General features: G+C 42.5%; 1 protein-coding gene across 3 annotated transcripts; it reads right to left on the bottom strand.

Annotated features, from left to right (window-relative positions):
- POLDIP3 (DNA polymerase delta interacting protein 3) lies at positions 1-13484 on the bottom strand. 3 transcript variants are annotated; one of them, XM_075051648.1, is made up of 9 exons: positions 13315-13484; positions 9872-10259; positions 7400-7477; positions 5497-5592; positions 3431-3613; positions 2423-2500; positions 1697-1826; positions 789-855; positions 1-424 (listed from the first exon to the last, which is right to left on the bottom strand). In XM_075051648.1, the coding sequence occupies exons 1-9, from the start codon at positions 13419-13421 to the stop codon at positions 250-252; spliced, it is 1302 nt and encodes a 433-aa protein (XP_074907749.1). In that variant the 5' UTR covers positions 13422-13484; the 3' UTR covers positions 1-249. The 3 variants fall into 3 exon arrangements, with proteins under 3 accessions (XP_074907749.1, XP_074907750.1, XP_074907751.1); XM_075051649.1 differs by having other exon boundaries at positions 7400-7474; XM_075051650.1 differs by lacking the exon at positions 3431-3613.
- Between the last annotated feature and the right edge of the window lie 65 nt (positions 13485-13549).

Genomic DNA, 13549 nt, shown 5'->3' with positions numbered 1-13549 from the left:
TACGTTTGGTAATACATTAGTGGCAGAAGGGGGAGGTTAATTCTTTTGGAAAAAAATCATGGAAGAAAACTCCAACTATGAAAACAGAAAATACACACACAAGAGGAAACACTATTGTACAGTAAAGTATCGATCATAGAAAACAAAAAATTTCAAGGCAGGCAAATGCAAATAACATCTGCACTCCTGCACTTTTCTCATTCCCCAACTTAAATTTGAGTTTTCCAGTCCACTGCTTGCTCCCCCTACTCAGAGTTTAATTTTGAATTCTGTGGGCTGCACAGAGGCAGAGACCCCTGAGGATTTGAAGAGTGCCTTCAAGATAGTGTCAGGGTCCACTTCAGCTGGGGGATTTGAGGCGGCACTTGCACTTGACCGGCGTGGTTCCCCTTCCTTCTTCACTGAAGGGGTGTCACTCAATCGGCTGGAGGATGAAAAAAAAAAAAAAGGCAGTATTTAACCTCTCATTATGAAATAAAATTTAACACTATGTCTGCATTTACTGTTATCAGTGTTGCCCCCTTACCAGTATTAGAGGTAAAGGTTTTAAATATGCTTTCCTCACAAGAAAACTTCCTAATCTCAGACTCATTTTGAACCTCAGGGCTGGGAACACAATGGAGTCAAGCTATATTGCACTCAGCTCAACACAGAGCGCCACAGAGAGGAAGAGAAGGAAAATATTCATGGGACAACAATTTGCCAACAGTTTCCCTTCCCTCAGGTTCTCCTCAAAAACAGAACCTGCAAACATATTTGGTTCTTCCCCCCACCCAAAGGACACTTACAGCAATATAGGCTGGTCTGAGGTGATGACATTCCCATTCATATGAAGATTGCATTTCATTGGTTGACCTAAACAAAAGCACAATAAAAGTCCTTCTATCGGAATTGTGGCAAGGTAAGACCCCAGAAATATCACAGAAGAGTGCAAGCAATAGAGTTCCACATGCTGGGTAAACATGAGGAAGAACAGCTGATACATCTTTTGTTGCAAAATCACAGCAACAGAAGAGCCACTCAGTACAATATGAAGAACTAATTAAGAACCTACATATAGGTACAAAACCCTTAGCAGGGATACAAGAGAAGCACCCATTCTCAGCTGTCTGTTCCTCATCTGACATTCATAACATGTCATGCATCTAGAGAAAGAAAAATCATCTATTTCTAGCTAAAAATTAACAGCTAATTTCAGTCTATAACAATGTTGCAGGTGGATCCAGATTAAAAATTAGCTGATACTAATAGTTTTACAAGTCCAATTCAAAATGTTTCTGATTATGCCTTGAGACTTTCGCAAATACTAGTTTTACTTGTGCTTTGCAAACAGCTATTCCATCAGCAGGTAAAGCCTTCCTAAGGACTTTCTAGCTCTTGGCACTGGATTAGAAACAAAAGAAATTTAATCTCAAAGTTAAACGAGCGGACTCACCAGACCCTGCCTCTAGCTTTGAGCATTCTCTTTCTAAGAAAATGTTGGTGTCCCCCCCCCCCCCAATTTCACTTAAACTGTGCATATATTCAGCTAGTTACATAGGATTGTATTACGTTGTCTAGCTCTTGAACTGATTTTCTGGCATTTCCTCTCTTTTGGTAGCTTATGAGCATCTGAGATGCTTTTAAACTCTCTGCTGAGGTGGAAAAGTCATCACTGATTTATCTATCCTAAATGCAACTCCCGCCTCAAACTTACCATCTAAGCACCTGTTGTTGTATTTCTTATATGCTGTGATAGCATCTTCTTTCTTCACAAACACTACCTCAGCCACTCCAGGGTGCACCAGCCGGGCTCGCTTCAGAGCACCACACACACAGAATAGCTCCTGAGGGCAGAGAGTTTTTCATGACCATGGTCACATTAAAAGGTACCACTTCAACCAAAGACACCGAGTGAGAAAGGTTTAGTTTCCTAATTGCACCATCCATCCTGCTTAGTAAACACATGGCAGACTCTTGACACTTGTCCTACTGTGTTTGCTATGGTATGAGTACTTGGCATTAGTAATACAGGTTGCGCAAGCAGCAAAGTTCAAGGCCAGTACTCTAAACATTTGTCACACATGAAGACCAGGCTCATTCTCAGCCTGCTGAGAATGGAAGCACCTAGATAATTTGGATAGGGGCATAAGTTCAAGGAGAACACCAAGCATTACTTGGCATGAACTCTTCTAAGTGATGTCAGGTATCTCAGCATACCCTAGAAATGGGATTTTGTCCCATCTTCTTAAGCATATGCTTTTTTTAAAAAAGCAAACCAAATCCAAAACAATCAGGAACCCTCAGAGTTTTTGCTAGGAAAGCAAACCCATGTCATAGCCCTCTTCATTGCATTCACCATAGATCAACTGATTTATCAAAAGAGGTAGGATAAGGGAAGGAAGTGTCACTCATCCACAGTTTGGCCGTAAGCAACACTCACAACAATGTCTTCCTCTGTGACTCGAGGATGCAGATTGTTTACGGTCATCTTTGTGCCTTCCAAAGGACTGAACACCAGCTGCCAACACAAACAAATGCATCACAAAAAAGGTCAGAAATGCAGCAGGCAAGATGGCACAGCAGAGAAAGCATTAAGAAAAAAGTCACTAAAGGGGTGTCTGGGAAAGTCTGTACACACACAAAGGAGAGAGCTACAGCTAATAATGGGAAGTATCAATGCTTACAAAAGCCCAGCTTATCTGATGGTGAAAAGGAGCCCCTTTTCCATGTTAATTTCTCTGAAGTAACTTTTCTCTTTCATTCCCAAGTATAACACTAACTTAATCCACATACATACACAGTACTCTCTGGTCATGTCCACACTTTTAAGCACCCATCTCTGCTGCGCTCTACACCAGCCAGCAAACCACAAAATATGGCTCCAGCCCCTCAAGAGCATGCTGAACTCAACATGCCTGGGAACACCTGGTGGGTTACCTGTACCCAACATCAGGCAGTTTGGCAAAGCAATTCCAGCAGGTTGTCTACAAATTGCCTGAGAGGTTGTGTGTGTAACAGAAAGAAGCTGTATTTGGAAGAATCCTGTTATTCTCCTTGCTAACAGGCGCAAACAAAAGACAACATATCTAGTAGTGTTAAAACACTATTCCTAGGGACATGGAAGCCACCAAGGAGTGTCCAAACAACAACTGCCACCTCCCTGTAACATGTGGACCTTGTGCTCACATGCTAGAGAGAAAAGTTGAGAGAAGCAAGATGCACTAGCTGAGAATTCCCAGTCTCTCAATAAACTCTGAAGAAAAGGATGTTTAGACAGATTTCATATTCTTGGGACGTGAGTTGCAGTTAGCAGAATAAGCTTGATGGAGTCCCAGAAATAATGGTGGAGGGCAGGCAGAAAGGAGCTGCTCACATGACCAATGAATAGCAAGCTTCAGATGTTTCAGAGACTTTTTATAAAAAGCATCTGCCACTTCCCTGAGCTCACCTCAACAGGTGCTGGTTCTTTTGGAGGCTCCTCCTTTGTCACTAAGGTCCGGGACATGTTTGTCAAGGCCTTTGTCCGCATAGGAGAGGGAGGTGCAGGTGGAGCTGTGTATGTATCGTTCTGGACCACTTTAGTCAGGGGAACAGTCTTGGACAGAGCGAATTTATTGCCACTCAGCCCAGTCTACAGGAAGAAAGAAAAACGTATCTTCAAGAGCTGCAGGCTACAAAAGTCATCCCTCTTTTCAAGCACCAACAACAGAAGAGTATTACTAGCATGCACTAAGAACTGCATGTCCTTCCCAGTGTCAAAACCACCACAGTGCTGGAGACTTCCAGCTTTGAGACAAAAATCAACTAAGGTTTCTGGGCATAAACATAAAAAGATACTCTTATCCCAAAAGAGCACTTCCCTCACTAATGAGGACTTTTTAGTTTCATATTCTTCTTAAATAAACTTCACCAGTGTGATTTGAATTTGAAAAGCTCCTTTTATCCAAAGATTTTCAAGTTCTTTACAAAGTGTTCACAAAGATTGCTCATTAACAATAAGATTGAGGTGCCCTAGTACAAACAGCAGTACTTCTTCAGAAACACAAAGCTAGGGCACAGAAAGACATGGAGTGTAACCTTTCTAGTTGGAGCTACCTGAGTTTAAAAGTCAGACTGAAAATTGTGCTTGGTAGCTGCCATGAACAAGAGATAACATGTTTACTACTAAAAAAACCAAACAACAACAACAAACACATAAGGGCGTTTTTCAGGATCACAAATGGCCAGGAGCTCCATTCCGAATACCCACATAAGAAAAAAAACCCATGGGATAATCATTGCACTAGACTGCCTATGTGATGGTAAAACGACATGCGTTTGCTTTTTCAGAACCACAGAATAATTTAGAGCTAAACTATGTCCAATCCCCATGTCTGAAACAGGGTTAACTTCAAAGATGTATGAGGTTGGCTCAGGGCCTTATTCAGTTAAACTCTGAATATCTGAGAATGGCGATTTCACAACCTCTCTGGGTCCCTGTGCCAGATGCTGATCAATATCCTGAGAATTGCACGACTTCCACCCCCTGCCCCTTCCATCCAACTAGAATTTCTTTTGCTGCAACACATTTGTTGGTTCATTTTCTCCCGGTTTACTCCTGAAATGGACCTGTTCTTGCCTTTTCTATGACCACGTATTAGGCAGTGAGAGTGGACAGATCTCATTACAGCCTTCTCTTCTCAGCCTTAAAAGACACTGACTGCTCTCTCATCCTCTCCTCACATATCATGTGCTGCACCCCTCTGACCACTCTGCTGTACTGGTTCCAGTCTGTCAGTGTTGTTCTTGTATCACAGAGCCCCAAAATAGGCACAGAATTCCAGGTGCATTCTCAAAATGCCAAACAGATGGGAATACTTATATTCCTTGATTTGCTAGCTATGATCTTACTAACGTACAACCTACAATTGGCCTTCACTGCTGGCAGGATGCACTGCTAACTCAGTATATCACTCAGCAGGACCCCCAGGCTCTTTCCTACAAAGCTGCTTTTTAGCCAGCCAGTTCTCAGCTTAAGTTGCAGAGGGTTATCCCATCCCAAGAGCAGGACCTTGCATTTGTCTGTTTTGAAATTCCATCTTCTCCAGAGCATGAGTACTGCCCAACAAGCTGTGAATTAAGATTTTGCATGGCAAGAGATTTCCTGCTTTGATGTCCAGTCTCTAGAAACAGCAGAAAGCTTCCCTTCCTTGCTTGCTCAAACAATAACAGGATAGGTTCAAAGAACCTCCCAAACAAGAAGAAAGTCCAAGAGCTAACATGCAGCAACCTGCCAGCAAGGGAGAAAGCACAAATTCTGGCTGCAAAAGGCCTATAAAACCACAGTTAGCCTAAGGACTGTGTCCCAAAAATAACACTAGAAGCATTGGCACAAAGGGAAGGGTGGGAAGCAAACATTTCAGGAGAAAGCATTGTTTACATACTTCAAAAGAACATAAGCCCTGTAAGGCCACAGCCCATGTGTCTACCCAACGTGAGCATAGCACGGTGGGGATGGTTCAGATAATCCCTTACCGCATTGTGCAAGAAACTGTTTGTGGTGGTGATTTTCATCTGTTTGCTAGTAAGGGGAGAGACACTTTCATCGTCATCTTCCGTGTCATACAGACCCTGAAGAGAAGCAAGGTAATAGTTTACAAGCAGGTAGATTTAATCTAGACATCATTTCCAAAATAAGTAGTTTTCTCCTGTCTTCAGCCTTCTTCAGGTAACGAACATGACTACATTGGACTTTACGCCTGTCCTTGCAGCTTGGGGACACAAAGCTGAAGGTATGCAAGTCCATTTCAAAACATCAGTGTAAAAACCATCAAACTTCTTTTCCAGAAATGCCATGGTAAAGCTGTTTCCCTGGGTGTACTGAAACCACACAGATTTCTCTAATCCCTAGACCTCATCAGGACTGATGAAACCACATTAATGGAATAAAGCCTCAGTGTCTGACTTTTTAGCACCCTGCTACCTTTAAAGTTGAAGACTGTGCATATGATTTTATTTTTTAATTTATTTATTTTTTTAATTAAGCAGATGCTTGCCAAATACATCTGAACCAAACGTTCCTTTTGAATAGCCTGCTCTCCTCAGCACAGCACATATCCAGTTCAACTTAACACTCATAGCCCTGCCTTAAAACACTGAGGTGGACTTCTACAAAAATATTTTTTCATAGACTCTAAATAATGCTAAGAAAAAGTCTATACACATATGGCACTGCCCAGAACATAAATCACAACTCAAAACAGCTTCCCATTAATTCAGTAGAAAGGTAAAGAAAAATGGAGGGATTAGCAATGAGAGCTTGCAAAATAAGTGAGTTTTCACGGTCAGCAAGATTCTGGTTTACAAACAGGAAAGTTGTTCCAGTCACAGAAATGAAGGAAATGCTATGAAGGAAAAAAACAAAAGGGATATTAGAACAGAGGATAATTGTGCAGAAAAGGAAAAAAATGGGAAAACCACTAGCCATCAGGACAATGGACTTGAGACAAATGAAATGGAATCAAGGCTTATAGTGATGAGGTCAGAATAATGAAGACACTTCCTTAAGTGACAGCATCTGGGATAAGTGAGGGCAGCAGGTCAATGTAGAGGTAACATACACAAATAGCTAAAGTTACCACAATTGAGGCCAAAAAAACCCCAGGACATGATATTGTGAACATCAGTTTTCCAACACTTTATGTAATGCTTTATGTATACACACACACACACACACACACACAAAATAAGTAGTAAAAACGTGTAATTCCTCTCTGAAAGCACCCAGGGTGGTAAGGTGGCTGAATGGCTGGAGGCTGTGACAAAGGCCTTTAAAATTGGTCCCAGAAGAGACAGCATGAATTCTAGGGTTTTCCTCAAAGCCTGCTTGATACGGGACATGGCAACATTGAAAGCACATCAGAATACCATTTAACATCATTCACTATCAGGTTTCCAGCAGGGACCCACAGCTGGTATTTCACAGGAAGGTTGTACCCTCTCCCACCTCACTGTAGAACATTTGACCATGTACAATCATATCCATTCTCTGAAGAGGCTGGCAGGATGGTGAATCAAAACAACCACCAACTTGATCTGATGTGGTGTCACTGAGAAATTTACAGAAAGACATCAGACCTAAAGGTCACAGTTTCTAGGAGAAAAAAACCATTAGCACATACAGATAAAAACTGGGCATACCTACTTTGCATTCATATAACACAGAAAGAATTGAGATCAATTAGACTAAATGAAAACCTCAATTACCACGAAAATATCTTAACCACGCAAGAATACGGAGCTAAGCTGTTAGAGAACTTCCAAACACTTTTCTTTCCTACTTAAAGTTTTCTTTGCACCTACCAATGTTTATGGACACCTTCCTTGCCCCCCCCCCCCCCCAAAGGTAACAAACAAAGAGCACAGAGCAGGCACACACCTGTTTGTGTGTATGGTTGTTCACGACATTGATCCTCATTCCTGCTGGATGAGACTGTCCAGGAACTGCAGCCTTCTGCTACAGTTAGAGAGAAAGAACCAAACCATTAAACGCTACAGTGCACCAGATCCCCATTTCAGAAGATCAGAGCTGTTAGTTGATACCCTGAGACCACTTAAATGAAACTTACTCTCCTGCTCTTGAAATATGTTACCACAATATGCTATTAGACAATGTCTATGTTTCCTGTAATATGTTAAGTATGAGATAGCTTCACTTAATCAAAGAAATTAAAACCTAAGGTCACGCAGAGGAACTGATTCAGATTACTTGAGTTTTAGTCCAAGATTAGTAGGAACAGGACTTAACTCCAGCCCTGCCAGCACTGACTAGATCTACATTTCTGCCAATACAAAACCATGAATGGGGTAAATCAGTAAGCAAGCTTCTCTTCTTTCACGCTACAGGGAACCAAAGATACCTGTTTCCATCAAACTCAACAAGTTGGGACACAACACAATTTAGTTCGGTTCCATTTCAAAGGAGAAGTATATACTGTCCCTTCACACTAGAGCTGGAATAAGCTGTAGTGGAATAAAATGATGCACATGGTAGCAGCCTGTTATCCCCTGAAACCAGGAAATCATAACAGAAGTGGTCAGGGAATACAGCTGTACTAATCAACAACTGAAATCAAGCAGCAACTCCCTCAAAAATGCCCTTTGGGTTTTTGAAAAAGCTGGAAGCTGTCCACTACAGAAAGGATGGGTCTTCTTACAAAAATACTCCATAAAGGCAGTAAAATCTTCAGATTTGCATTTTCTCTAGACTGTAACTTACGCTATAGCACCCTCATGTTTCAATTTGCTAATCAATTTGGAAACAAGGGTATCTGTCCTACAGAAACACCAGCAGAGCTATGGAAATTCTTTGGATTTCAAAGACTTTTTTTGTTCCTTTATGAGAAAAAAGTACAGGACATTAGGGCTGTGTGCTGCATCTCAGATCAAGATACTTTAGCTTGATTCTGCTCTCACATTTGGGAAGAGAAGAGGGCAATTTGGAATTTTGCTGTAAATCTTTAAAAAAATAATTAGATAATTGCTCATGTGCATGGTTTTGCCTACAGTCTTAATCACCATTATATTCTGCAATATTTTTTTCTTGCACTATGTTGTCTAACAAACAGAAAGTACTATAGGTCAAACCAAGTCATAAAAAAAAAAAAGGTCAGAGTAAATTGGTACTGTACCAAGTCTCTGGAAACTACTTTAACTCCTAGAAACTTTGTAGAAAATGTTCAACTCCTAATGGCTGATAGTGGTGATTTTGCTTAGAAGGACAGCATGAGTACTAATTATCCTGCTAATTAAAGACTACTGAACAGACTGCTCTGTTGCTCTGCAATTAGCCTTTCTTACTGCCACCAAGAGTCCTTTCTCTTTCTTAGGTCAGCCTGGCAATAAACCTGCAGAGTAATGGGAAATTTCCTAGGCTAATTTACAAAAGAAACATGTTTGATAGTCTTGAGCAAAACCCATAGGTGAACAGAAAGCAGACTCATCTAGGCTTTCAAACTGATGAGAATAAGAGATTTTCTGGGTATGTGTAAGCACACTGTTTATCTTTGGGAGGAGGAAAATGAAATAGGTAGGCTAGGAACTTCAGTTACATGCTTGTAGCGATGAGGAACAAAGCCACTCCTCGAACAACAATCCTGACAATCTGGAAACTTCTGACTCTATCCACTGGACCTAACACACACATAGTTCAATAGCAGTTGTTCCTCTGAGAAATTTGCTAAGAATCAAGTTACTGTGCACACAGCAAAGTGAAATTAGGAAATCGTCATAGGTAATCAGCAGGTTACGGTGACCAACTAATTATATTGCAATTGAAATAAATCTTGAGCCTCAGCAGGAATGCATCATGTAATCGCGCAACTCCCTGGAAGCCAGGGCTTTCCTGAAAACCAGACAAGTAGAAACAGAGAAACTGTAGATGGGCTCATTGAATTTTAGATATTCTTAGATACTAACATAGCCATATATTCTAAACTGTTACCCCACAACTAGGATAAACCAGTTATCTAGACAGGACAATCCACAACATCAGACTTGCAAAGAGGGGTGGTGCAAGAATGACAAAAAATGCATATGTTTTCTTTGTATTTAGATGTGAAAGAGACTACTTAACCATTTGAGACAACTATAATGTTGACAGATAGGAGTGCTCCTTTAGTCTTTATTGGGCCCAAAATTCAAGTGAAAATTTAAATGAAAGCTGTGATTCTACAGAAGTCCCAAGCAGCTGCAAGGACACCCAAAAGGCTCTATCCCCTGCCCTACAGGCTGGACTGAACTGAATCACAATCGCTTCTATTGTAAACATGTGAACATAGTCATGTATTATCATTTCTACTGGACTGCTGTAGAACAACTGAGGGGCTCAGAGGTGGTTTGCTTGACCTACTTGGATAGTTTTGGTGATTTTCATGGCTGGATTTACTGTCGCCATAGCTGGGCTAACAGCAGCTGGAGCACTCCTTTTTAAGCTGATCTTCTCTCTGGCATCCACCACTTTGGTCACCTTTTCGGCAGCAACACTTTGCTGCTTACGGGAATTCAACATCTCTCGAGCATCCTGCACCTTCCCTTTGATTTTGAACCGAGCGTCCTTTTGAACCAGTTTTTCACGGGCATCTTTAACCCCCAGTTTGTGTCGGGCATCAGTGAGTCCTATCTTCTGACGGGCATCAAATGTCCGCTGGAAGCTGACAGTTGGTGATGATCTATTTAGAAGATTTTGCTGGATCCCAATGCGAGATCTTACACCTCCAAACACTGGCCTTGTGTTAAGCCTGGGGGGGGGGGGGGGGGAGGAGGGGGAGGAAAAAAAAAGTTTCAGGCATTATAAGATGTGATACAGTATCAACAAAAGTATTGCTGTTGCTGTAAACAAAAGCTCATTATTACTGCACAGAAATCCACTCAGGTTAGATGTCCAAATACAACAGTAGAGCTACTAAGCTGTTTTATGCTGGATTTTACTTTCTACATAAAGAGCTAAGGAACCAATTTCTAAAATCCATCCTTAAGCTCACATTTACAAACTTAAGTAAAGGGTCTGACTTCAGCTGTGCTAAGTACATACTACATTTAAACAAAATTCATCAACAACTTAGGTACTTTGGGGAAACCTTTGAAGACAAAGAAGAGCAGAAACAGACTTTCTAGCTTTAGGACAGAGCATCTTCTGTAATAAAATAATATGTCTTGATACAAAGGAAACATGGAACTACACGTGATTTCAAGAATTCTGGGCAGCAAGTTCAGATTTGTGGGAGTGTAGAGGCTTGGATTTTAGGATGTAGAACCACCAGTACCAATCTCAGTTCAAAGCCACCGGTTTCAAAGTTGATTAACTACCAGCAAGAATACTTATCAGTCAGATTACTTTTTAACATCACTGCCTCTTCTTTAATCTACTAACAGAACTGCTGTGCTCCATGGCCTTTACTTTTTAAGCACATCATCACTACAATACTGGGCGCAGAAAGATAACAGCCGACAGAAAGGACAGCATTTGTACTTGTACACAACTATTACTAAGAAGCAGCCCATTACGTAGTAAAAGCTGAAACTAGCTTCTTGTTACAGGTCCGATTCACTTTTTCAAAATCTCCCCTAAAAGGAAACAGCTTGTCTAATTTTTTAATACAGTTCCTCCTCTAAGTATTTTTTAAGGTTTTCTTTTTTCTATTGGGTTTCTTTTTTTTTTTTTTTTAAAGGTGACAAAGCGATAAGAGAAATTTTTAAGTCAAAGTACTGAAAAAATACTCTTGCTGTTCGCTTTTTAAAATTCAAAATAAGCTACAGATGGCTACAGCGTTCATCTGCTTTCTGAAATGTATTGTCCAGTATTATAAAGTCTAAACGTAGATATCTAGAATTTTGTTACCTAGCTAAGGATCCTATGGCTGCTCTCTCATACAACCAAAGCACACTAGCTAGAAGAAACAGGAGTATTATTAAGACCATTTATTAAAACATATCCGGAATAATACAAAAGACTAACAGTACCCATAAAGCAACAGCTACATAACAAGACTTCCCTTGCAATTTAAAAAAAACATTAATTTAGCTATGTTGAAAGCTTGCAGTTAGAGCGCTGCAAAGGGCTTAGTGAGTGGTTCTTTTTAATAAGCATAAAAGAGGTCAAAGTAAAACCAGAAATACATGTATCAGCATTTAAGCCAGAATTAAAGCTGTTAATGACACAAACTAATGAAATCGGTTAGGAAACTCTGTACTGAAGTGTACACCGTCTCTGAAGACTTGTGTTTATCCTATAAGCAACTCTTTTCTGCAGACTGTTTAGGCATGAATATTTTGTGGATTAGTACATTTTACAGGTGAAGATTTTTCTGTTATTTCATCTAGACTACTGAACAGCATAGATATAATGATTTAAGTTTATTCAGTTCATCCAGCTTTCACAGAGTCAAATTAGCTACCTCAAAAATCTTATAAAGTGAGCTAAACATGACAGAGAAATTCTTACAGTGCTGCAGAGTGATTACTGTTCAGCAAATGAAAGCAGGAAGAATTCCTGGAAGAAATGAGAGTTAAGAAAGGATTTGAAAAAGGAGAAAGGAGGTGCTTGCCATATTAAGCAGCACAAGACTGTTCCAAATATGCAGGACAATATGAATGAAAGCACAAAGCCAAGGCCTTGTCTAGACTAGGATTTAAATATGTGTTTTGAGTGTTTTGCTAGCATACATTAGCAGATAACTTTTGAAATACTACTCTAGACATACAAGTGCAGACGTTCAGAATTAAAACCTACAATCCCCCAATGACCATTAAATAAAAAAAACCACCAACAACAAAACAACAACAACAAAAAGGAGCACACTTAGCTAACACAGATGGGGAGAAATTCATGGACAAGATCTTCAGAAACATCAAGAGACTACGGCAAAAGGGAAGATGAAAAGCTACCAAAGGAGAAGCCACATAAGAACTGCCAACAGCTGCACTGCCCAGCTTACACTGCAGACATCTGCCCTACAAAGAAAGTATCCAGTCTTGTAGCTAATATGTAACACACTCCACATCCCCACGAGGGTTTCAAACAATCTGCCAGGGTATCCTTAACATGCTACAGAGACTACAATTTCCAAGGGCCAGGCAGCAATTTCGATGAAGCCACTGCAGCCCGAAGCCTCGCCTGTGCGGATCCCGATCAGCTTTGCTACAGTTACGGCTCCCCGTGGCACAACTACACCTCCCACGGCTATCCCACAATGCACCGTGCCGCTCATCAACCCACCGCTTCAGGGAGCTGCGGGGGGACCGGGCACCCCCAGGCCACTGCCTGACGAAGAGCTGCAGCCCAGCAGCAGCTCCTGCTGCAGACAGAGGGCAGCCCGGAGGCGCCCAGGCCCTGCTGATCCCGGCTTGGGGAGCACCACTGGGTTAATCGGCGGGGAGAAGCAGGAGGTATCGGGGAAGGCGCAGGTCAGAGGCACTAGCGAAGCGATGGGCTGGGCCAGGAATCTCGGGAGAAACGAGAAGGGCCCGAGAAGAGAAGGGGATAGGCGGTGGGTCGGCCTGCCCTGCCGGGGCCAGAGCCCACGGGGCAAAGCTAGGCACAAGGGGGTGAGGTGGGGGCACAGACCCCCACCCCGGCCCTAGCCCTGAGCGACGGCCACCACCGCCAATCTGCATCAAAGGCGCGGCCCCGCAGAGCGACGCCTAAGCCAATGGGAAGGCGAGAGTGGGGAATAGGGCCGGGCCGCGCTGAGGCAGGCTGCGGCCCGCAGCCTCCGGAGCGGAGCGACCAGGAAGGAGACCAGAGGAACCACCGGAGGCCGCCGGGTCCGGGGCGCTGCTCTCCCGACCACTTACCTCCCTTTCACCGTCACACCGCGTTTCCGTATGAGCTCGTCCAGAGAGAGGTCCGCCATCTTGTCGCGGGGCCCAACGATAAGACGCAGCGAGCGAGACCCGGACATGACATCATAGTGCTTCCGCTCCTCGCCCCGCCTCCAGAAGTAACGCAGTCCGTTCCCCCGGTCCTGCCCAAGTGCGCGCGCGCGGGGGTGGGGCGGGGAGGGCGTCCCACAACCCCCAGCGGCGCCCG

This window comes from Buteo buteo, chromosome 19 (genome assembly GCF_964188355.1).
Source record: "Buteo buteo chromosome 19, bButBut1.hap1.1, whole genome shotgun sequence".
Taxonomy (NCBI): Eukaryota; Metazoa; Chordata; class Aves; order Accipitriformes; family Accipitridae; genus Buteo; species Buteo buteo.
This window is presented reverse-complemented; position numbering and strand designations above follow the sequence as displayed.